At 41.5% G+C, this 25,830-nt stretch overlaps 2 protein-coding genes across 4 annotated transcripts in view; one reads left to right on the forward strand and one right to left on the reverse strand.

The window, feature by feature from the left end:
• The window catches only part of PRSS12 (serine protease 12), a 32,143-nt gene extending 22,903 nt beyond the window's left edge, over positions 1-9,240 (reverse strand). The window contains exons 1-2 of the mRNA XM_082281881.1: positions 8,907-9,240; positions 1,164-1,302 (exon numbers count right to left, since the gene is read on the reverse strand). Of these exons, the coding sequence (XP_082138007.1) occupies positions 1,164-1,302; positions 8,907-9,225 (458 nt within the window). The 5' untranslated portion in view covers positions 9,226-9,240. The remainder of the gene's footprint in view (positions 1-1,163; positions 1,303-8,906) is intronic.
• Positions 1-25,830, forward strand: part of METTL14 (methyltransferase 14, N6-adenosine-methyltransferase non-catalytic subunit) — a 65,168-nt gene that overhangs the window by 27,451 nt on the left and 11,887 nt on the right. For all 3 annotated transcript variants that reach the window (XM_082281882.1, XM_082281883.1, XM_082281884.1), the window contains exons 4-7: positions 3,062-3,134; positions 21,020-21,588; positions 21,714-21,802; positions 22,533-22,620. In XM_082281882.1, the coding sequence (XP_082138008.1) occupies positions 21,523-21,588; positions 21,714-21,802; positions 22,533-22,620 (243 nt within the window). In that variant the 5' untranslated portion in view covers positions 3,062-3,134; positions 21,020-21,522. The remainder of the gene's footprint in view (positions 1-3,061; positions 3,135-21,019; positions 21,589-21,713; positions 21,803-22,532; positions 22,621-25,830) is intronic.

Genomic DNA, 25,830 nt, shown 5'->3' on the forward strand with positions numbered 1-25,830 from the left:
TTTCAGCTACTGTTTGCTTGGGGCTTTTTTGGCCTAGGTTCAGCTTTGAGCCATTTCTGTTGAAAAGACCAAACCATTCACGCGTATCGCTGAACTACTTTTGCTAACAGCAGCCTCGTTCAGCTGAAGTGTTCAGGGTATGGAAAGCAGATAGGACTTACTTGAAAATGAAGGAAGGAGACACTGCACGTAGACAGCTGAAGTCATAAGCAAAATCACAGCCTCCAGATGGCTGAACTTTTATCTCATCTAATCCTCATATTTTTATAAATTGGCATGGTGTGTCCAGATTAGTATTGAACATTATAAACAAGATTTAGTTCTGGCTAGCAGTCTTAAAAAGTGGAATAATCATTAGGAAGGTCACAGTGCAAGTCTGCTATAAAAGCCCCTTACCGCTTGTAGCAAGCAAAACCACTGTTTTGGTATGTGAGTGAAACAAATTTTAGAAAGGCAATAAAGCCAGCCAAATTATGCTAAAGGGTGCTGTTGATTAACTCCACTCTGGCAGCAGTGGGAAGTGGTGATCAACAAGGACAGTACAGGGACTTTCAACTTGTCCAGTATGGTTATAGCTCTAAAATGTTGCCATTTGCCAAAAACTTAGGATGAGTTCCAGGTGTTATTTGGCATGCTAGAATAGGTGATTACTAGGATAACCCCTTGCTCCTGAGAATCAGGAATTTTCCTATGATTAGGAGCCCATGTAGAGTCTAATCCTGGCCACATTTAGATTGTTATAGATTCAATAACCTCACTGGAGCTGTTCTTAATTGATACTTAGTTATGTGCGATCAGGATCAGACCATGTAATTCTGTCCTCGTGGACATCTCCCATATGTCCAGTAGAACAGTTTGTGTTTGCCTAAGCTTGCTGACCTGTTCACACATTTCACTTTGAAAGCAAAGCATTTGCCATGGTCTGCTCCTATCCAGATCCCATATGCAGCTTTCTGCAGAAATACTGATTTCCTCTTTGAAGTGTAATGCGGCTGAAGCAAGCAAAGTATTCTGGGAAGAACAACATCAGCATTCAAACACTTTCAAACAGAAAAAGCAATCACCAAACACAAAAAGCCCTCAGGATTTACAAAATAGATTGTCCTTTATACTGAAACATCATTAAAATGAGTTGAATGATGTTTACTCAAACTGAAACTTACCCAAGTGCAAGCTGTCGACATACAACTGTCGCATCATTATTGTCCCAATGGCTTCCACAGATTGTTCCCCAGATTCCATTCAAATAAACCTCCACTGTACCTTCAAACTCATTCTTGCCTCCCCGGAGTCTCACTGACCCTAGTTAACAGAAATTAAAAATAAACCAATTACGCCTCCAAGATACTCTTGCTCAGGTAATGCATCCCACACAAAAGACTCTGAACCTCATTTTCCCTGACTTCCTATTTCATGGATTAGTAAGCTGTTTCCAAGAAATATTCTGGCACACCTAACATTCTCATACAATGATATACAAATTGAGAGAACCTTTTTTTTTACATGAGGAAAGCATTTTGCTCCTCGTACTGAAACTACATCATATTTCTGATCCTTCTGATGCTACAACTTAGTTAAAAATCTAACAAAGAGAAAGTATTTATAGACACATAATTATTTAAATGCTATTTCCTCTACCTAAATGAGCAAAATGTATATATGTATGCATATATATAGTGTGTGTGTATATATATATATATAAAATATGCTATACTTTTATCTTTCACAGAATTCCATTAACCTTAAGGGAATCAGAAAATAACCACATGGATTGCATAGCTTTTGCTCTGACCCATGTTACATTATGCATGTCATAGACGACAGCAGTTTATTTTAGCCAAAGAATGCATTTGTTCATACTTTTCTCAGACAGAAAAACACTGGATGTAGTTCTATTAATTCATGAGAGTACCAAATTCTCAGACAAAGCAAGCTAAAAACTGTAAGGAATTGTCTAAAAGAAGTGGGGAGGGGGAAAAGTGCTTCTTGAGAGCTACAGAGCACAGAAATTTACGAAAATTAGCAGATTTTGCATTTTTGCATTACAGTAATTTTACTTGCGATGTTTTATGCATCTGGTGTTGAAGGTAGCCAAGTGCCACCGGCAAAGGTGGGAAGAAGCTGGTCATAGGGATAACTACACAGAAAACAGAATCAAGACAGTGCAGTAATTCAACATGAAACATTTCTGTTAAATTATTAAAGACAGCCCAGCTGTATGAATTCGTATTGCCTGAAATCCCAGTTAATCCATCTGCCTCTGTTCTGTGATCTACTTAGAAGCTACACCATCTCCCAGTTTGCAGGGGGTTTAGCAATGGGATGAAAACAGTCAGTGTTTGTGCCTGCATTTCATTTTATAGGTATTCATCTTAGTGTAAATAATAATAATAAGTAGATTCACTTTTTCTTCTCAGCTTCTGTCCTGGGTGTAGTTCAGTGTATTTTATAAAACCACGAGGCTGAACAACTGCCAAATAACTCGAGGAATTAATTAACCTCATGTTTGGTTTGGTGTGTTCCTTTTTGCCTCCTATTTACTTCTTCAGCAGTAACTTACTGTGCAGTAAATTACAAACAATATTTATTCAACTCATGTTACAGAGTGAGCTATTATTCGTAAGAGAGGATTAGTACTGAGTCAAATATAACTATACTGTAGACATGTTGCACATCATTTATCTGTCTTTACCATTTTTCTCTTTGTGTTTTTCTGTATATGTCACAGACAGAGTCTGGAATTCTGTTTATTTCTGCTCTTCACCAGACTTTTGTATAGACTATTATTTTCACTTGAAACGTCAACTGCAGTCATAGCAAAGTGATTCCTGACATACCAGAAAGCAAGTTTGAAGATGTCATCTCCAAAAATAAGTTTATTTTAGTGCATGATTGCTTACAGTGATGCATGACACCTATTGAAATCAATACAGTGTTTCCTGAGTACACATTACACAATGCTTCTGTTCAAATATTTGAATAAGGGAATACTTGAAGAATAAAATTCTCTTCTAAGGTCTCCATGGCAGAATTTAGCTCACTCCTCTTTCTGTATTTACAGATTTCCCAATGACAGTGGTGGAAGAACTTCATGTCATGTACACACAGCAAAACACACAAGAGAATTGTTAAAGGTAATTTTGTAACAAGTTTTAAATATTCTGGATTTTCACCTGGTAAATTAATCTAGAAAGAAATAAAAAGAAAGCCTTTTTTTACAAGTAGGTAATATTAAACCTGCCATTTAATAGGCGTAACCAAATATACGGTATATGCACTTTGAAGTATGTATCAACCTCTGTCATATGACCAAGTTATAATTACGTAGCAAACAAATCAAAGGACACTAATGAGAAAATTATTTCTCTGTTGTTTACTCAAGATGTTGTGGTATTCAGACACCTGGTAGTTATATTACCAGATCAAGAGATACATTAGCTGCATAGAACCTACCTCATAGAACAGAACCTTAACATCAAGACTTTCTTTCCAGTATATGAAACCCTTACATCATAGTGAAACACAGCTCCGTGTTTCCTGTGTAAACTGATCCTAGGGAATTGCATGATAACAGCATCATCTGCCATCGTGTGTATTTATGCTATATTACCAACTATCTGTTTATGCGTTAATATTTTAGTTGCAAGATAGTCAGTGTTTGCATTGTAAAATTACCAGGAAATGCTTTTTCACTTCATAGGCAGCAAGAAACCTAATATTTACCATGATTGTAAGCATACAGATTAATTCTTATTTTCACTGCTCAAGTCTACTGCTGTTCCGTTGTAACACCTCAAGCACCCCAACACGTGTCTGAGGGGCTTCCTCTGTGCTGCCCCTAGGGCACAACAACTGGAGAAGGGCATCTGCACTCCCTCTTAGAAAACAGGTCTGACTAAGTGTAGGCACTGGAGGCTCTAGGTTTCTGGAGTAGCATCTCATCTTTTTAAGCTATAATTTTTCAGCTATTTTAGTTGCTGAAGAAAACGAATCCTGTTGGGAGTAGGGCTAATGCAGTAGTATCTACTCTTTCTGCTCTCCACCAGCTCAACACAGTGTCAGTCCTCTGCCTCAAGTGCTTATCGAACATACACTGCCTCAACACAAAGCTCAACAACATGGAACAGGAGCACCAGGATCCTGCCCATGGCTCTGCCCTCCTCAGCACTGGTCAGGAAGAGGGAGGATGAGGAGAGGTGACGTGACCCCACAATAGTTAGAAACAAGGGCACGGGACACAAAGCAGGCCTACGAGACAGCTCTAGACACATACTATGCTCTTAGGACAGACTTAATTCAGCCCTATATTAAAAAATACAATCTGCTCTCTTGACAGAAATTCCTTCATTTGTAAACACTCAAAAAGTAGGTATGCATTTATTGTAATTGTGTTCTAGCTGAGGTTACTGATGGTCAGTTCCTGTTGTTTACATACAGTCTGGTAATTTTAGTTGTCCTGGTATCTGCCCAAGTCAAAGTCTTTCCTATCTTCTATCACTGTTGAACGGAGATTAAGTAATACTTGCAAATGCAAGGAAGTAAGGGTATCCAGTGGGTGCTGCTGAGACTTGCTCCAGAACACCTGCCATTCAGGCTGAAGATGAGACACTCAGGAAAACAAGGAGACGAAAACCACACAGCCAACTTTTAATTAACTCCAAAAAGCAGAAGAGCTTCAAAGGAGTTGTGCTGTTTTGCCTGGCCTCTTTTCCTATTCTTTCTCATGTATGAGATGCTGGGTAACTTCAAACTCTCTTTTATTTTTTACATTTCACTGGGAATAAGCATTGTTATTGTGTGGCTGAATTGCAAATAGAGTGGGAATCACTTCCACTTCTGCTGTACGTGTAAGTGCTGCAGCAGTGGGGTTTATGGTGTTGGCTAAAGGTGTGCCATAGTTTCTTGGTAAACACCTGTGCCCAAAGATCTGCAATTTGGCTGTAAATGTAGGCTGGGAAAAGAGGAATCAGAAGTAGAAATTGCCTGTGCCTTTCACCCTGGTGCTGTGTGCTCTGAAATGGCAGATTTAAAGCAAAGCAAAATAAGTAATTTCAATTTCGGGAATATGTAAAAACAACAAATATTTTTATTTCTGCCTTAATTTCCACGGTGTTCCAATGTGGGATAGTGCTACAGAAAGGCCCTGCAGTGATAATTCATCTCTGTTGCCTTGCAGTCAATTAGGTAAGTCCAAGCTGACATCAAGTGTGAGGGTCTCCCATTGACACATGCTGTATATCCCAGGGGACCACACTGTAACTTGCAGTATTTCAGAATACATGGGGATGATCCGTAATACATATAAAAGAGCCTATCCCAGTTTCAGAATGGAACTAATTCACTGGTTTATATGAGGTTCTTGTAAAAAGCTACCTGTAGCACAGGTAAAACCTAACATTGGTTCAAATCAATGGAAACTTCCCTTCCTTTCCCGGATCAGGCCTGGCTAAAATTGAAGAAATGAATCCTGTTGACTTCAGCAATATTATGTATGGTGCTCACTGTGATCAATGAATGCTGTTGTCTATCACTGTCCTGAGCACTGCTCTTAGTCTAAAGTTGTAATTATTTTCCCCTGGCATTTTAACCTTGAAAAAAGGGTACCTCCATCAGAACTACTTTTTAAGAACTATCTTGAGAATCAGTAGCAGTATTGCATACTCAGGGATCCTTATATTAGAACTTTCATAAATATTGTATACACTGAGTGTGTGATGTGCTGCGTTGGTTCCTCTGCAGCACTGAGATCCATCATGTCAGCAATCAATGGTTTAAGGCTCTGAGAAACTAAACTGAAACTGATCAATGTAATGGGCTCTGAAGGACTGCAGTTGTCTTATGTGGGCAGAGCTGGAGAAAATGAGGGGTCTCACACTGTGCAGCTCTGGTAAGAATGGTTCCAGAGGAGCTGCTTCTTAGAAGGAAAATATGGACATTCATGTTTAAGTTCTAATCATAAGCTATTAAAAAAACCAAAATCCTGAAAGTCATTCCATCAACTGCTTGGACTATAGTATAACAGGAAGGGAGAATAATCTAGTGTTTAGACTATGAGCCTGAGGCTTGATTCTTCTCTCACAAAAGTGTAGTGAAGCTTTATTTGATTGACATTAGTGGAATCACCTTGTGATAAAAGCAATTTTACTGGAAAGGTTCTAAAGTCCGTCCTTTCTGACTTTTATTTCCAGTTCTACCACTGACCTCTGACAAAGCCACTTACCCTGTTTTCTCTGTTTCCTCTTTGTAATAGAAAATAATTAACCCACTTGACTCAAAGTGCTTTAAATTAGATGTGTAACAACATAGCATGAACAACATGTGCAGAAAACTGTAACTATGTGCCACACAAACATCGTGTGGCTTCCAGGTACTGAGCTAGGCCTTGTTCTTGGAGCCTGAGTACACGACAGGTAAGTTGTTACTAGCAGTAACTAAAATATTAAATTCTGGTGGACTTACACTGGCTCTGTGTAGAGGGTACTCTCATATTCACTTCTTGGCCTCTGTGATGTCCTTGGTTAATCACGATAATTTATATATATTTGTATTTGGTTTACTTGCTTTCAAGGCATGAATAAGTAATGTTACCCAGATATTTTTAGAAGGAAGGAAATGAAACACCAAAACCTATTGTTTTAAACTATGAAGCTGATTTTAGACTGGTACCATACAGTGTAATTGCAAAAGCACTTTTTAAACATTTTTTCATTGTTACTGTTTAAATATAAAGCAGTGTAATATATACACATGCACAACGTTTAGCCTATTAACTTTGAAGATAAGTCTTAATCTTTAAGCTAGAAAACCCCAGAGATTCACAAGTAAGCCTTTGAATATGGTATTGTATTTAGTTATGGCAGGTGCCTAATACTGAGTACAGGCTTCCTTAGCCCAGCTACTAAAGCAAGAGGTGCAGTGAGTTTCTCTCTGAGTAGTCTGTCCCTCTCTCACTTTAGCCACATCATCACATTGCCTCACTGGCATCTCTTTGCTTCTTGTAAGAAAGGAACATACTTCAGGGGGAATGTTATAATAATGTTTATTCCTGAGCAAATGGTTTGATTTGTGTCCATGTTCCTTAAGCCATCTCACTACCTCTCTAATTGCTTCCTATTGCCCCCATGGAGGCTTCTGGACAGACATTGGCCCTGGTGATGCCACTGGAGTTTACCACCGAGTCCAACAGGAACACATGATCTGTTAGAAAGTATTGGCTATTGTTCAGTAGCTGTGTCCTCTCTCTTAGCAGGGGCCAACCTGGATTTCCCTTTTCTGGGGGAACAAAGCAGCATTCTGAAAAGACTGAAGAAACAAAGCTAAACCCAAATCATGCAGTATTTTGGTGGGTTTTTGCTTAAATCCCCTTTATGCTGATCTTACACAGGATTCTGAAACTTACTTTACTAAGTGCAAGATTGGGTTCTTAGCGATAAACTGCTGTGTTCTTCACTACTGTATTAGACCAAATCCTCACAAAGTATTTTGGGAACCAGACTGAAGAATTCTAAAAAAACCTATTAATATGTTGGGCTAAATTAGAGAAGCAACTGTGGCACCCTTTCTAAAAGTGAGACCAGTTAAAGGGCATGAAGTCTTCTGGGTTTTTCTTCATGTGTCTAGTTATCTTTTTTCTCCTCCATGCCATCAGCTGCCTGGTATTCTTTCCAGGGAAACATCTGTAGTTCATAACGTCATTCTGTCTTCTTGAAGGACTACATTGGACTTGGAACACAGCTTTGGAAGCTGCATTGTTTTAAAATGTGTAAATGATCAATATAGACCTTGGTGCTTCCATATCCCTCTTCATGTGGTATTTTATACCAATATGTATAATTATCATGTTGTTCAAATTAGCTTTCTTTTTTTCACACACCTTCTATGGCTACTGTTGGAAGAGAAGGATAACAATCCTTTTCAGTCATCTGAAAGTAAATTAATAAAAGAAACCGCTCACAACCCAAAGTCAGCTTTCATGACAGACAAAATAATAATATTAATGATCAACTTCATTGCTGGCCTTGTGCTATTACAAAAGATGTAAAAGGAAGGACAATAAAGCGGGGAATTTTAATTTTCATTTCAACAATTACAGTTGATCATGTTTAGTACAGCCATAGATAGGACAGAAATCTTAGGTAGGAGATAATACCAGAGCAATGCAGGAAAAAATGTGAAGTCATTCAAAACCAGACTGTACATCAATAAATTTGATGCCAACACTGATGAAATGTAAAGCTGATCAAGGGCTGAATGCTGAAATTGCTGTTCAGTCCTTACAAACTGAAAACTTCCACTGAAGTCAGTGGAAGTTCAGCTGGGAGTGTGTGAGGGGAGCACAGGTCTCTTGGCTCAGCTCACGGATGTTGTTGAGCACCAGCACTAACCTGTGAACCCCATTATCCTAAGATGTGGGGGGTAAAAGAAAGACATACTGTGTAAACAGTTCGTCTTTGGAGCAAGGCATCCTTCTATTTCTCCTTCTGCCAGTTCAGTTTTGTAGACCAAGTGCTTCCCGGAGAAGTGAACCCGGTTACAAAAAAGGAATGCCAGCCAGCCTTGGCAAACTGAGCCTACTGAACGCTTACAGCACAGCTTTGAAACGCGGTTCACCTACCCAGTATTAGAAGAGCGGCGGAATAAACCCAGGCGGGACCTTCGTCTTTCCGCTGCATCCACTGATGCACGAGTTTAACTCTCCGAACAGCACTGGCGGTCACTTTGGCAGACAGTGTCCGTCCCCTCGTTCCCCGTTCCCTCCAGCGACCGGGAACCGGGTATGGGATGGGAGAACGGCGCCGCCCGGCCAAGGCTGTCTCAGTGTCTGTCTCCCCCCGCGCCCCGCAGCCCCGCGCACTCTCCCGCTCCGCCGCCACCCCGCGCCCCGGGCTCGCCCCCTCCCCGCTTACCTCGCTCGCAGTCAGCGCGGCCGCGCTCCGCCGGGCCCCGGCCGACCCCGGGGGCGCAGCCGGGCCGCCCCTCGCCGCCGCCGGGCAGGGCGCAGGAGCTGCGGCGGCCCCGCGGCGCCCGGCCCGCCGCCCCCCGCCGCGGCAGAGCGGGCGCCACGGGTGCCCAGGGGCGCTGGGCCGCGGGGAAGCCCCCGGCGGGGCAGCCGGCGGGGGGCTGCGGGGGGCGGGAGGCCGGGAGGCTGGCGAAGACCTGCGCCGGCCCGCGGGCTCCGGGGATCGCCCCTATCACCAGCGCCACCACGAAGCCGGCGAATGTCATGGTGCCAGTCCCGCCGGCTCGGGTCCATCTCCCCCTCTCATCGCGCCCGGGGTGCGAGGGGGGAAGGCGGAGCCGCGGCGTCCCGCTAATCCCCCTCGCCGCACACCCCTGCCGCCCGCCCCCGGCTGCCCGGCCCGCGGGGGCAGGGCGGGCGGCGCGGAGAGGCGCAGCACCGGCGCTGCCGACTCCCTACCTGCCGCAGCCTGCCCAGCGCAGCGGGGAGCGGAGCGGAGCGACCGCCCGGCCACGGCCACGGCCCCTCGGGCAGCCTCGGCGCGGGGCTTACAGGGGGATGCGCCCCCGAGCCCGACCCCGGGGCTCCCCCGCCAGCACCAGGGCTGCCACGCCGATGCCATCCCTCGCCCTCCCCGGCCGCCCCCCGGGTTCTGCGGGCAGAACGGTCCTGCAGTGGTCCTGCCGAGCTCCGCAGGTTCACCCCACCTCACTTGTCTCTCGCATTGGGGCTCCCCTGGAGCCACCTTCTCTGCCCTCGCCCCGTACTTGTGGCTCCCCCGACCTCCTACGCCCTCACGAAGAGCAGAAGGAGCTCGGGCAGAGCCTAGCCTGGGGAGCGTAGCTTCGGGGCGAGAGGGACATAACGGGCCCACAGGGCCGGCTGGGGCGGCACAGGGATGGTGAGATCCCCAGGCGTGTCAGCGGGGAACAAAGGGGCTGGAACCAAACGCTGTGATGTCTTCGAGGGTTTAGCATTATCCCAGCCCCATGTGCTCTGAATAGTAATCTGCTTATTTCCAAGCGCTGCAGAGGTCTGCATGACCTGATCATCTCTGATTTCCTTGTCCCACCGAGACGGCTGTCAGTTGTTGCTGCTTCTTTGTCTAATACTGTGTGGTTGTTAATTTGGGGTAGTTACTATATTTTACTTTACCGCTGGTTTTAATCTATGCCGTTCATTCTTGACGTCAAATTCTGCCTCATGGAACACATACTGTGTATTTGGCAATTTGTCTGTAATATGAGTCTGTAGATTCACCTCTTCAAAAATTCCTTTGGCCTCTCCAATTTTTTTTGTCTGCAGAGTTTTAATCTGGTTTGTGAGTGAGCACATCAGTATTTCCACTACTTTTTGTTGAGACAAAAGTCTAAAAAAAAAGGGTGCTTTCTTTTTTCCATGCAGAATCCCACATATATCCAGTGAACAGAGCCCTTCCTTTAGCAGCCTCCAAACTGTTGAAAAGGTGCAAAATGCAACTTTGCCAGTTTAAACTTTTGTTTATAAGAACAAAAGAGCTCCAATGCTACGGAAAGCAGGTCCCATAGTATTGGGGATTGCCTGTATTCATCTTAGTTCTGCTCATCTGTGGTTAATTCTTTATTGCAGCACTACAGTTAGTATTTTAATCTCTCACAGAGTTAAAGCATACTCTGCTGGGGTTTCTACAGCAACGTGGTAACTATGCTATCACAGTGTCTGTTGCACTTCTTTGTGGACAGAAACTCACAGATTGTTCTTTCTTGCTGAGATTTCTTCTGCGGATATGTATATGCATTCTTTACAAAAAATATCAGGACTGGTAAGAGTTTAATTTATTTTCAAAGTATTTGAATATATGCAAGGCATTAGCCTGAAAGCAACTCATTATGGCCATTTTTAAATTGTCTGAAATTCTGTTTCTGTCATGACAAGTTGGTTGCTTTTATCCTTTGGAAGGACCAGTTAAAAGCATGCTCAGCCTAGCTGGTTAAGGTTTCCTTCATTGCCTAATAAACATCAAGTACCAGAAATATTTCATTTTCCCTGACCTAAGCTCTTTTTCCAACCCTCTGTAGCCTGGAAGAGAAAGGGTTCTGCTGATCAGCACAGGGGGAAGAGAATAAATGAGTGTGATGAGTCTTGCAAAGCGCTTCAGGCAAAGCTCTGAGCCTGGCACTTATTCATGTATTCTGATTGCATTCGACTCCCCAAGGTGTGTGGGCTCTGCAGTGAACTTTCTTTACCTATCTAGGGTAGAGGCATTTGTGCTTGAGCTTGCAAAACGGTAGTCAGCAGCATGTGGGGGAAAAGAGGAGAGGCTAAACAGGGAAAAAGGTTTGGAAGTAACTAGAATTCCAAAAGAAGCACCAAGAAGAAAAAAAAGCAATGTTATAATGATTCACTTCCAAGACAGGGTTCAGGTTTAATGGAAGGATCCACATGTACAGATTCACTCTTGAACATTTTGATTTTTATCATGAGAACGAGCCTTCATTTGTTTTAGTAACTATAAATGAGCTTTCCCCATGATAGGAGGTCTGTTAATGCTACAGGAAATAATGCTTTTGTTACAATTTACAAAGTAGGGACTCGGTCTGGTGTCCATTCAAGACATTGATAGTAAACTCACTGTAAAAAGGAGGGGCACTGTTCTAAGGAGTCCTGGAGCTGACAGAGGGTTTTTTGCAGGCTGTATGCTTTGCACTTTGCTTGCAGCTTCTGTCTTGGCTTGAGCATTTCCGAGTGTCTCCCCCATATGGTTTCTCTGGTGTTTGAACAGTGTGAGCACATGCACAGTTTGTCCTTCGGCTCTGGCACTTACAGGTGCCATGTCGAGAATTGCTCTGATCTGCTTGACTGCTTTTATCACACTTGTAGGAAGCTCATTATCTCTGTGACTTCTGCCTCTGTCACATGTAGTCACAATCACTCAAAAGTTATTGGAAAGAGCAAAGACAAAGCAAGAGTTATGTTTATAGACTGTGTTTTTGAGAACCTTGATTCTTTTGGACTTAAGATGGATTCTCACACTTTAAATAACAGTAAGAAACTGCACTATGCTTTAAGGGTAGACTTTACCTTCACATATTTAGAAACAAGAACAGAAGCTTGTTACTCTGATACAGCTTTAGAAAGATGCCAAATATGAAATGCTCTTAGTGCATTTGTTTGCCTTAAAAAGTGTTTTCTCTGCTGTACAAAACTGTTGAAAACTCATTCACAAATTGAATTGCAAATGCAAAAGAAAGAAAAATTATGTTTTCGTAGGAAAATAAGAAACCTCAAAATCAGTCTGGGCATTGCATATAACTTGGATTCTGAAATTACAGCATCCAGCTTTTCAGGGAAAAAAAGGCAAAAAATGCTGGAAAATAAACCTTTGGAAACTGTGCTAATTATACTCCTGCAGCAGCACAGAGGGACTTAAAGTCAGTAATCTGTGTTTAACAAGGCCTGTGTTTTTATAGGAAAGCAAAGGCTTGTTTTGGTCTTTTGAGATTGGTTGGTAGAATAGTCCATTAAGATGATATTACAGTGAGTGAACTGGCTCCAGGTGAAGCCCATTCCTCCTTTTGCAAAACAGCTTCAATACTTAGTATTCAGCTTGTACCTCTCGTGAACAGAGGTTTTGACAGCAGTCCCATACATCAACACTCATGACCAAAGCTGGGAGATCTGTGCTGTGCACTGGCAACTTCCATGAAAGCAGTCATAGGAAATCATCTGCCAGAATAGGTTTTCATTTCTGTACAATTCCTCAGGGTTGACTGTTTTTTTCTCTACTGATATTTTACAGTCCCAACACCAAACTGTTGATAAAACAAAGAATAATGAATAATTCATAGTTATGAATGGATCTGACCACTCCAACACCCCCTGCTCCCCCGTATTTCCGTGCATAGATTCCTTAGGTTATCTAAGAAATGGAAATTGTAAATATTCACATAATACAGAGCAGTGTGGGTTATTCATAATATGCAAGGCTTGAAAGGAAACTTACTCAAGAGCTTCCTTCATCCTAATAGCTTTCTAAAAGCACTTGATAGTTCTTCCCTGTGGCTGGTTCTGATTTTGCATCGTGTGAGGGTACAGGTTATTAGAGGACTAATTTTCAATGAGTGATTCATGTGAATAGGTGAAAATATCTGATGTGTGGGTTAACCATGCAAAAATAGTAGTCCTGCATTGCAAAAATATTTAATACCCAGCATTTAAAATTCAGCTGGAGAATCAGTCTAATTCTGCTGCCATTTGAATCAATAGGAAAATTCACTGATTAGCCTCTTCCTGTGTTCAGTAAAGCTGCTTACCTTTATTTTTGAGTCGCTCATGCAGTGTGCTGTCAGCAGAGATTTTAGAAAAGCTGAGCACTTCCAGCTGTCAGTGGAATTCAGTTAAAATACTGGTGACAAGTGAAGGCCTGACTCAGTCCTGTCTTACTGCCCCTGATAGCCCTATGCAAGGTATTGTCTCCTGCATTCCCTCAAGTTAGTGTCAAGCAGCAGCACAGATGGGACAGCTCAGAGCAAGGGCTGACTTCAGGCAATGAGATATGTGAGAAATTCCACCAAGAAAGAAGTACAAAGCAGAGAAAATGTAGTCAAACAACCAGGCACAACAATGAAATTATTTTCATACTATCTAGCTAATAGTGTACTACTTTTTCTTCATATAATCAGCTACGCTGGGGCAAATAGATCAAGTGCTGGAATAAATGGAAAAACTTATACACGTGACTTAGTGGCACTTAGGGTGAGATCAAACACCAGGCTGAAGTCAGAACTAGGAGAGGAAGCAAGGCTTCACACAAAGGAGACTTCCATGTGCAAAATGAGCCATGGAATGGGTGCCGAAATGAGTCAACATTTTTAGGATGTAAGTCAGCGCTCTTACAAAATAATTTTATTCATCAGTGTCATTCTTTTTAACTACATGGGCAGCAGAAATTTGAAATGCTGCCAAGTCTGACTCAAAATTAATTTGGGTTTGTGCTTATGTGGGAGAGAATAGGCCTTTTGTTCGTAATTCCATATAAGCTCTATAGGGTGACCCTGCATTACACAGGATGTAGCTGAACAGCCGGTAATTGATGAAGTTTCCATTAACACATAACACAGTGTGCACAGTAATGAGATCACAGGAAAAGCTTTTCTAAAGTGTTAAGTACTTTCTTGTACAAGGAGCCGAGTTCGTATTATAAGGGAATAAGAAACCTGTTTTCCTGGAACAAGGCCATAAGAAACTTGATTTCCTGGAGGAGTTCAAGACGTAAGTGCATATGTGCTCAACACTGGGTTCCACAGACACGATGAAGTAACTGCAGTTAAAACTGAAAGGTAAACTGGATCATGCAAAACTGGGGACCAGTTTCTGTCGCATGTGTAAAGCAGGTTACAGGAGTACCAGGTGTAAGACTGGAGCACAGGAGACAGGATGTGTCCATGGAGTGCTGCTACTTCAGCAACACCCAGGAACATGCAACTGGTACAACATACGGGCCTGTTCATGCTCCCAGGGCCATGGGGTTTGAGCCTGGTTTGATACTGCTTCCATGAGCAACCTCCAAGGACTCCTTATGTTCCTCTCACAGGAGAGTTCAACAGATCCCAAGTGTGCAGTGCCATGTGGCAGAGTGGGGCGCAAGACTGGAGTGTGAGAGCAGGAGAGCCCCAGCCTGCCTGTGTAAATACAGCAGAGGTGCTGCTCGATTTCCTGATGCTCGCAATGGGAGGTGAAGGCAGCATCCCATATGTTGCAGTCTGTTAACTAGGTGAAAGGGGAGTCTGTGTAGCCAGCCTATAAATAAGCATATTTAAAGAGGCAAGAATATGACAAAGAAGATATTTTGAAGAAATGGAATAGAAAATTGCATTTGTTAACAAACAAGCTTAATGGAGCTTTGCTTAGAAATGGAACTTCAATTCCAAACCTGACTACCCTGAGTATATGTGGGATTTGGTAAGTGAGTCAGTCCTTTAAGGGAGACAAAATGTGAAAAAAAAATTGATGTTTTCTTCATCATAAAACATACATTTTGGACTCTTTTTCATATAGAAGGTGGCCCTTGCAAATTTGTCAGCATTAGGTAAGCGTGCCACAGAGCAGGATTAAGCCTTATTTACACAAAACATCCCCTGTCACTGAAGACAACTGGTTCACAGAGCTGAGATATATGACCTTCTACAGTTTCCTCTGACATTCATGTGTAGAAGGTTCCTTGGGGTAAACAATGCTTTATAAATGTACTGGTTTAAATAAGTCCTTCTCTCACAAACAATCCAGGTAGTTCCCTCCAATGATTTATGTCTGGAATGGTAGCATATGTCTTCTCTTTGCTCAGAGATCAATTTCTGAAAACATTTCTTAATAATACCTATTTGAGAATTTTGCATTTCATTGCTGTAAAGTGTAAGTGCAGTGAAAATCCCAAACCACAGAAAGTGAGGCAGGCAGGGTTGGTTTGTGTTTTCATCTTCCACTGTTGCAGTGTGGATACTGCAACATGCATATATCAAACCAGGAGTCCCGTGGAAAGGAAATATGTAGGGGGGGCTTACATTCCACCTAATCCAAGTCCCACCTTCCCATTAGCAGCAGTGGAATGAGGCATTTCTACTGCTTGCTGCACAACCTTCAGCAGCAACACACACACAGTCTGTAAAGAAGACTTTTTGACAGAGTTTCAGAGGGAAGCAGGAATTACTTTAGTGCTGAGCTACATATATGCAATGATCTTTCGTCGATATCACCCAAATTAAATCCTACCTGTCTTAAATATTTTTGTTTTCTGCGAAAGAAATTCTAAAGACTTCATTCTCTTATTCTTAGTAATAGTTTTGGATAACAATATCATTATTTTTTCAAAGGAACATGTACTCTCATACTTACTGAAGGGAAAGCTAAAAAACCAGTTTATACTTATTTGACTCAAAGAGACTGGGTTTGTATTGAAAGCATGAGGACTAATTTTAAATTATCTTTCGTTTTACTTGCAATTTCTATTGTTTGAGAAGTTTAGCTGTTAAGCAGGGGAGTATATTGCTGAGTGTTTACAATCCATGTTCTATTGGCTATATAGGTTAATAATTCCATTGAAACCATTGAATTCCATTGAATCATCTCATGTTAGTGAGTAGATATTGTGCATTATATATACAAGCCTTAGTTTGCCCATACTGGTACCATTTTAAAAAATACAGATCCCAGTAGTTCCTAGCTTGCTTTCAGAAATATATGCAGAGCTGGAGCAACCATTTCACGGTGAATACTATAAAGTGATGTACAAAGATGTACTTGGTATTTGTGCCTCCTTTCAACAATGTGTTGAAATTTTAAAATGCAGTCACATATGCTTTAAAATAAATAAGGTGGGGATCCTGTCTACAGCTATTTCCTTGACAATCTAATGGCTGTGTGGAATTACACGTTCCAACTTACTGTTTTCATACTTAGCCATCTTGGCTGGCATAATGATATGTCAAGTAAAAGTAAAAATTAAAATTAAGCCCATTGGATTATGAAAAGCAACATATTTTGCTGTCGATATAGCTATACAAAACAGTTACTTCTGTTTTTATACTGATCTGTTTAGGACACTTTATTTTTGTAAATAAGCACTGTATTACTGTACACTCTACTTTTTTTTTACTTTTGACTTTTAAACATTGTTATTGTACACAATACCTCCTAATGGTATGTAACTAAATCCTACCAGACCAAATGTCCAGTTATATTAAGTAGAAATACTGTTAACTTTAAAAAATGTAAAATTTCAAACCTCTCCTTGCTTTATGATGATTATTACCCTGTTTTGGAACCATGTCTCAGAATGTTGCCATTATTTCAGCAGAGCCTTCATTTAGCCCTTAGATATCGAGTAAATAACTTGTGCTGGGAGCTGTAGGAGGTGGACTTGCAATTTACATCATAGGATCATAGAACACCAGGTTGGAAGGGACCTTAAGGACCATCTGGTTCAAACTTTCTTGGCAAAAGCACGGTCTAGACAGGATGGCCCAGCACCGTTAAAAGTGTCCAATGTTGGGAAATCCACCACTTCCCTGGGGAAATTATTCCAATGATGAATAGTCCATATGTCCACTTTCTTTTTCTGCATATGTAGGTTTTTCTTCGTAAATTTCTCTCTGTATTTCCTAGGATCCAGGAAAAATGAAAAACAGAATTACTCCTTTCTCTAAGATTTAACTACAAGCCATCTTCTGGAATAACAAGAAGATAAACAATAAATTCAGGGCTATATTTTAAAATATTTTATGCAAATAACATTCTGGTGCAAAATATTCCATCTATTTCGATATGGAGGTAGCCAGGAAACATTAAATAATACTGAAAACAAAAGTACTGAGTATGTCAGGTAATAGATAAGGATGAGTTTTCTGGAACACAGAGACTTCAGACACAGGAGGTTTTCAGTGTACAAAGCTGCCATATCCGGTCACATTCTGCACAGTAGCAGTGTCCTTTATTGCCAGTCAGTGCAAACAAACCAGCTCTGAGACAACCACAGAGCATGTGCACAAGTACCACATTTAAACATAAAACTGAATGGGTTTGTTTTGCAAGCAGTGACACAGATTCTGACTGTAACATAAAACTGGTAGTCTAATTTATTATCTTGTTCTAAAAACACAGGGAAAACAGGAAAATTATTCATATTTTCTGATCTCAGTGCCTGTAGAGTTAAGTCTGGAAGTCACTGAACACTGAGACTATTGAAATATGGCCTTTTTTATTCAAAGCATTACAAATTCACACTTCTTTGATGCTTTGGTTTGTAACAGTAAAGCCAAGAGATATCATGTCATTAGAGCTGTACTGCCCTTGAGTGGATCAAATTCAGCTCAGTAGTAGAACAAATAACATCACTGAATTGTGTAATTACTAGAGATTTGCTCTTGCCTCACTAAGGGGGCAGTGTTAAGGAGTAAATACAAGGCTAGATGCACTACAGTATAAAGCTGCACTCCACCCTCTCTTCTCATGCTGTATTTTACGGCACATACACAGACATTTCTGTTGAAAAGCATTCTCTGAATGTGGTGAGAAGCCAGTATTGCCTGATCTCCAGACCAAGTGGGACTTGGGGGAAGAAATGTAAAAAGACCAAATCTTACCTTTTGCAACACAAATTAACACATTGAATTTGTAAAATAGGATAGAATAGAATAGAATAGAATAGAATAAACTACACCAGACTATTACGTCGTCCAACTGCCTGATCACCTCAGGGCCGACCAAAAGTTAAAGGCTGTTGTTAAGGGCATTGTCCAAACACCTCTAAAACACTGACAGGTTGCCTGGAGCATTGACCACCTCTTCAGGGAGCCTGCTCAGTGTTTGATCATCCTCTCATAAAGAAATGCTTCCTAATGTCAAGTCCGAATAGCTGTAAATAGAATATTTTGAATTAAGAATATGGACTCTAATTTTGGTAGTTCGTGGCATTTCTAGAACAAAACATGTTGATTAGAGGAATTTTTAAAAGCAGAAATCATTTTCATTCCCAGCAATTTAACAAATCCAGTGCAAGGTCTTAAAATCCTCTTGTGACCCATCCACATTTTTCAGCAAAATGAAGTTCAGTTCAAAAAGCTTCTCTAATTCTGCTCCAATCCTGCTGGTTTTCTTCCAGCAATGTTGGATACTGCTCGAGGAAGCCAGAGCAATGTTTAGTTCAGGATATTTAAGAAACTAAGTTTATTCCATTATGGGAACTAGAAATGTTTTTATCATTTTTTAAACTTTTGTGTGCAAGTCACTTATTCTTGCTGACAAAGTAGAATGAAATACGATGCCATTCAAAAGCAAAGGAGTTACAGAATCTCTTTGAAAATTCCTGTTAATGGTCACATCCAGGTATGATTTTGTGGTGCAGAGGCAAGCAGCTCCAACATCAAGGCTTCATGTCCATCACAAAGGACATGTCCAAAGCTGGGTCAAATGGCAGTGCAACTTGATCTAGATGAAGTGTGGAATCGCACCACATGCCGGGCAAATTATCCACAGCCTGTGGCAGAGTGTTTATGAAGGCTCTGTTTTGGCTGGATGCTTGTGGGCTTACTAATGACAAGCAGTACTTGCCTAATAGAGACTCTGCTGCTACTTAGTTACTTCCAGTAGCTTTTTAAACAGAAGCGCAGCTGCTGCAGTGAGTTTGTACAGGTTCAGGGGTGTGGTGTTTTGCAATACACTCATTAAGTCAGATTTGCCTTCTGGTGGGGACATAGCTTAAGGCGGAGGTAGAAAAGCAAGCGCAGCCATGGTCCCTGGGTGTTGGGATACTGTCAGTTGTTCAAAATAGGCTCCAAAACTGAGGTAACAATGTATAAAGATATTTCGAAAGAGGTAGATCTAGGTACTTCATTGAAAGCATAGGGGAAAAGGACATGAAATAAGAAGTGTGATGTTAGTCCATGCTAACATCTGTTTTTCTATTATAAAATATTCTTCTATTTTCTGTTTTTCTACTAATCTGTTTTGAGTTAAGAGATAAATTTCTTTCTCATTTCATCTATTTGGTCCATTTGGTGTTTTTAATTTATGAATTTATTTAGCATCTAATAGGGCACAATGTAGTTTGAGTTTTGTTATGTGAAGAACAATTAAAGTGAGAGAACAGTGCTAAATTAAGCAGTTTGGGCCTAATTCAGTGTAACTTTTTCAGTCATTTCTACCAACACAAAATAAGTAGCAGTTTTTTGCTAAATGGAGTAGTCTAGACTTGAATATATGTCAGTGTAACACAATTCCCAAATGGGTGTGAAATTTTATCATTATTTGTTAGTGTTTTATAAATACTTTATAATGCCATAAACGGATAAGCAAAAGTGGCAGAGCATGTTTACTTATTGCACAGCCACCTGACACTGGAAGTAGATACAAGTAGGCTGGAGGACAGGAATTGAATTCAAAATTACCTCAACAATAGAAGCAATTAAAAAGATTGAGTGCACCTCAGTAAAGAGAAGTGAAACGTAAGTTACTCAGGGATAATCAGTTAAATAAAAACAGGATGAGGAAACAATTGGCTTCGTAAATATGAAGGAAAATATCTGGATAATGGATCAGAGTTGATGGCACTTCCACAAACTCATTAGTCACCATTAGACCAGCAAGAATTTGGTCTGAAACTTACCTTAACAGAAACATGGGCTGGATACAAGGCTCGGAGAGCTGAAACCACAGCATGCACAGAGAAGAAGAAAGGCATGGAGCATTCTGCAAAACCACAACTTTTTTGTTTTGAAACAGTGCATGTATACAGCAGAACACCTTCATAGCCATTAATGTTTGTAAAGATCAGCTCATCTTAGCAACCAGTTCTAAAAATGGAGTGCAGGCTCCTACAAACCTCATCAGATCACATCCAGGAGGAAGTGATTTTATTACTGTGCAGAGACTTCTACTGTATTCATTACAGCCAACAATATCAAAGCAGTGTACAGTAGCATGAGACAGCTACTGAGCTTTTTTTTCCCATAACATTTCCATAGATAGGACACTATAACTAGTAATGTATTCCCGAAGGAGATAAACAACTTTTGGTATTTTAGGGTTTTAACATTTCAAAAGCTCCATCATATTTCTAGGATATTCTATCACTGAGAAATGTGAGTAGCTGGAAATGGTTTCTTTCTGTATTAGTCTACACCTCTTTCATTTCCTTCTCTTCATGCATCTTTCTCAGTTTTCAGTGTGACCTGCATAATGTCATTGACATGTACACAATATATGCCACATTCCAAAAAAGGAGAGTAACATCTTGTATCATGAAAGTATGCCAGTGCCTGGCACTCAGAAACCAGCAGAGGAACAGCATGCTCTGTGTAGCACAGAGCTGAGTGCACTTCTCAGCTCTTGCTGGCCACATCGTTGGGTCTGGCAATTACAGGAAGAATTGGTCCGTGTCAGGAAAGCAAACATCAGCATTAATTGTAACTGCGGGATAATTTGTAGAGTTTCTTTTTCATTTGTTAAGTTTCCTTTTGTGAGACAGTAGGGACTGACGTTTCTTGTGGACCTTTATTTCCGTCTTCATTCTTGTTGCATTCTGAATAGTTCTCAGAAAATCAGCATGAAATATGGATTAGACACATTCCCAGACAGACAGTACATAGGAGAGGGGACAAAGGAGGAAGCGGGAAAGACACTAAAAATCAGATGAAAAGAGCTTCAAACATTCTGCAAAACTCCCTCACAGCGGAAGTTTCTAAAGGATTAGAAGATGAAAGCGAAACATGAAGGTTAACCTACAAATAACTACACTGGATGCTGGAATTGGATATAAAGGATGTACTTTAGAAAAACCGACCAGGTGCTTAAATGGTCACAGCTGCGACACGGCCTGAGCTGGGTGTCGCCTCAGGGATGCACCGTGCACTGCAGCGGCTGAGTGAAGATGAACTTTACACCTACACTTGAACAACGCCTGCATCCCACGCAAACAAGCGATGCGTCGGGCACCGAGCTTTCCCTGAGGGAATTGCGCGGCACGGAAGTGACGCGCGGGCGGGAAGTGACGGCGGCGGCGGGAGTGCGGCGGCGAGGGGCTGGTGCGGGCCATGAACAGCCGCCTGCAGGAGATCCGCGAGCGACAGAAGCTCCGCCGCCAGCTCCTGGCGCAGCAGGTACGGCCCGGAGCATCCGCAGGGACCGGGGCGCTGCGGGGGCGAGGGCCTGGGGCGGCCCGCGGGCCGTGTGCGGGGCGGGACCGCGGTGACCGCGGCGTGACTTCGTGTTTCCCGCTTTGCAGCTGGGGGCCGAGAACGCGGACAGCATCGGCGCCGTGCTCAACAGCAAAGATGAGCAGCGGGAGATCGCGGAAACCAGGGAGACCTGCAGGTCGGTATCGGCGGGCGGTGGCTGTGCGAAACTGGGGGCTCGATAGCAGTACAGGCCCGGGAAATGCGATGTGATTGCACTCGGTGAAAGAAAATGCAATAATTAGTCAAATCAACGCCTTGACTAAGGGGAGTAGGGTCTAGTTATATCTTTCTAACTGCAGCTTCGAAATATAGGCTGACTTTTGCTTCTGGTGTTAAAAACGTACTGTGTGGGAAAACCGAGATCTGAATTTAGAATGGGCCATCTGTGTTGCCCCAGAGCCTTCATGCTTTTGCTAAGCGCAGTTCAGGGAAGTTTAGTTTAAAAGTTCTCATGGAACTGCGGATGTGTCTACGACAGAGCAGCTACTGCTTATCAGTTCTCACATGTGTGTGAACAGGCTTAATTTTGTAGACAAACTGCTTTGGGGTAAAACAAGCTGTACCTTTTAGAACAGAAAAAAATGAGAAATGGAAGGGAAAGCTTAATTCTGTAGATGTACCACTTCGGTTAAAATAAACTGTATTTTTGAGAGCAGAAAAATGAGAAAGAAAAGGGAATGACTCTTTTGAAGAGTTCTGTCCTTAATAAGTTGTGCTGAACTCAAATACACTGACAGAGTATCATGTATGATGTTTTGAAATAGTTTCAGGCTTGTAACATGCAGTCAAGGCAGATTATCAAAGATTCCTGAACAATTTTGTTTGGAGACAGAAACTTTTATATGAGGTCTTTTGGCTCTTCATAGGGCTGCTTATGATACTTCTGCACCAAATGCAAAACGTAAATATCCAGATGAGGGAGAAGCTGATGAAGAAGAGATTGAAGAATATAAGGTAAGAAAAAGAGGAAAAAGTTACTTTTCTCTGGTGTTGTGTCCTTGAGATACTTAGAAAATACATGTGTATATAAAAATAAATGTGATGTATATAGATCCTTTAATATGTGTGTTCCACAGTGTCATCTCCTCTGATGCCTTCCACTGCAGAAATGTGAGAGAGAGGACACAGATGCTACGTGGTTCACCTCAGGTGTGACATAGGTGCATTGAGCTGTACACACACGGAACCCCGATGTGTGGAGGCTTAATTAGTGTTGCTCCTAGGAGGAGGCAGGCTTAGGTGTTAGTACCCACAGGGAATAGCACCGAGCCATGGCCAGCTGTGGGAAGAAGTGGTAAAATGTGTGTAGCCTTGGGTACACACAAAAAGAATCTTGACCAGAATTTTGTTGTGTCAAAAGGGAGGCTTGCAGTTAACAGGAGGCACGGGCTGTGGGATGAGACAAGGGAGGCTGAGGGTGGCTTCTGACCTGTCTGTGAAGTGCCAAGGAATGCAGTGGAAGAAACAAAGGATTCTAAAGGAATTGAAGTAAGAGGCATGGTTTGGGGTGTTCTTCAAGTGTCCAAAATGCCCAGGAAGAGCTAGGTTAAAAAAAACAAACCAAAATGCCTCCATGGTCATTGAAGAATGAGTGCTTGTCAAACTCCATGCCCTTCATTTTTAAAATGCTCATCCCAAAGCTATATGACAGCTTTCTTCTAAAGGCATGATTATGATACAGCTGTCTTTTAAGATTTGCTTTGGGATCTGGTTGCAGGGTATGTCCTCCTTCTCCCTTTTTTCCATCTTCTAGTAACCTTGCTTCTGTGGTTAAATAGAATCAATGTCAGTGTATTTATGAAATAGTGCAGTGTCTGCTGTTCTCTTGAATGCCTAAAACCAGTAATTTTTGAAATACGAAGTCTTCATTGTGTTACATTTGTGTTCAGATTTGTAATCTTTCTGTAATAATGTCTGTCTTTTACCTTAGTAAACCAAAAAGTTAATGTATGACAAGATGGTTCTTGATGACTGATTTTGAAAGTCTCTCTGTAAAGGACCAGACATTATTTTTAACATAATAAGTATTAGTCTGTACATCCTGTTTAGTAAAGAAATTAAGTCACCATCAGGTAGAAGGTTTGTTATCAATTTATTTTACTTCTTCGCCAAGTACATGGTTAAAGAACTAAATTTTAATTACCTGTAAAGTATATACAGATAAGTCACTTGGGTTGGCAAAGCACATGAGTCTTATCATTAAGATTTTCCTAATCAGCATGGAGAAGACTTACCCTGAGGTGGGCTGTAACCACTTGCAAGTGGCCAGACTTTTTCTGTATTGTTGAAATGGAAGAATATTTTAATAACAGTAGCTCAGATGAAGTTTAGTTGAGCACATGAACTGACATAAGAAACTTGAAACCCCAGAGTAGAATATCTATAGCGGAGTCATCAGCTGTTTCCTGCAGGCATTGCTAATTCCCTATTGGCAAGCAGATAAGAACAGTAAAATTCCATCTGCATTTATGTAACTTTTTCCTGAGCACTCTGAACCTGCTTAAATTTAGTCTTGTAATATGAACTCATACAAAAATCTGGATCCTTAAGGTGTCAAGCCCTATTGTTTTGTGTTTAATGCAACTTAGACAAAAGCAATAATAGACTTAACTAGTAGTATTGTGGGCAAATCTTGCAAGTTTGCCCGTTTTGTTCAGAAAATCAGAGGTATTTCTGATGTGAAGTGACTTGTCTCTATATCCCTGACTTGCAGAGTTGGGTTCTATGTGATGGGATCAGGTAAGTCTTCTGCAGTGATTGAAAATTTTTTTGCCCTGGCTTCAGATTTGGTGGAAATGAATGTGCCCTCGAACCTGTATGAGGGCAGTTTTTGAGGTAAAAGATGAAGTATTTTACTCTTCTCAGGCATGTAGGAACATCTGATAAAAAAAAAAAAAAACCAAAAAAACCCAGTGTGTTTTAATTTTTGTGGGGATTTGTTTGTTTGTCTCTTTTGTGGGTCTGTTTTTGGTTTTTCTGTAGAATAAGTGTAAATTTATAGTGGTGCTTCTTCATAAGGCTCAGGCTGATGTGAGAACAAAGGGTGGGAAGCAGCGCTGCTTGTTAAGCTCCCACTGGCAGCTTGACTCCAGTCTTGGAGCCTGGCTCTGCCTTGCCAGCCTCGGGGGATGGGCGATAGGGAAGAGATGAAACTATTGGGAAAGTGAATAATGTATATGTTAGTCAGAAAGTTGAGTTGTGGTTCTGGAGAACTCCTTAAATAATCTTGTTCTTGTGGAACTGTAACAGTTGTCCCGGGGTTAATTGAGCTCCCTAGTCTGTATTTGGAAGTGACAGATAATGGGATTAGAGTGTCTGCTGCTACTGCCAGGCTTTTCACCACCCTCTGGGAGCTTTTCGTGATGTTCCACCCCTCACCTTCCCCAGGTGATTTGACTCCATTGTTTGAACCTGTGTGAGTGTCTGGTTTGTGGAGTTTTCACTTTGTGTGGAGTACAAAGCCACTTGTTGTTCTTTTTTGCTGTCTGCCAGCCTAATTTGAGACAGCCCTGTTCTACTTTGTTTCTGCAAGCAGAGGCCTGCAAGCTTGGGATGCTTCCATGCCATTGTTGTGGAGGCTGAAAAAAGCTTACTTGGTTGAATGATGAATTACATGTATCTCCAGTCATTTGAAATAAAATATGTTTGAATATTGTGGGTAGTTTCTGTTTCCCTAGCTCAGCAACTTAATACCAGATGCTTTGGAAAACACAGATAATTAATGTACAAGAACCTAGTATCTTGTGTAACCGCTGCTGTCATTCTGTCTCTGCTGTGGCTGTGTCCTTTCCCTTTGAAAGGTGGTGGTGTGGGCTTTTGTTTGTGGTCACAAGACTTTTTAAATCACTTATGAAGGTATGAAGAGAACTGGGATGACTCGGGTATCTAACTGGTGCTTATCATCAGAAGGGCAAGATTTAGAGAAAGATGGAAGAGGGAAACAGGTGTAACTTATGATGGCATAAGCAGTTTTTAGTAAAACTCAAGCTTTCAGCTTTTTTTTGGCCTGAATAACACTTGCTGCTGCTTGTCTGTACATCTCTTTTCCTTGCAAACACTTGCTGTTTCTGATAGTAATCTTGTTTTGATCTGGTTAAACAGACAAGCAGAATGACTGCTGTGTATCTCTTAAGTTCATCACCTGAATAGAGAAGGGGAAGCTGT

This window comes from Coloeus monedula (assembly GCF_965178545.1).
Source record: "Coloeus monedula genome assembly, chromosome: 5".
NCBI lineage: Eukaryota > Metazoa > Chordata > Aves > Passeriformes > Corvidae > Coloeus > Coloeus monedula.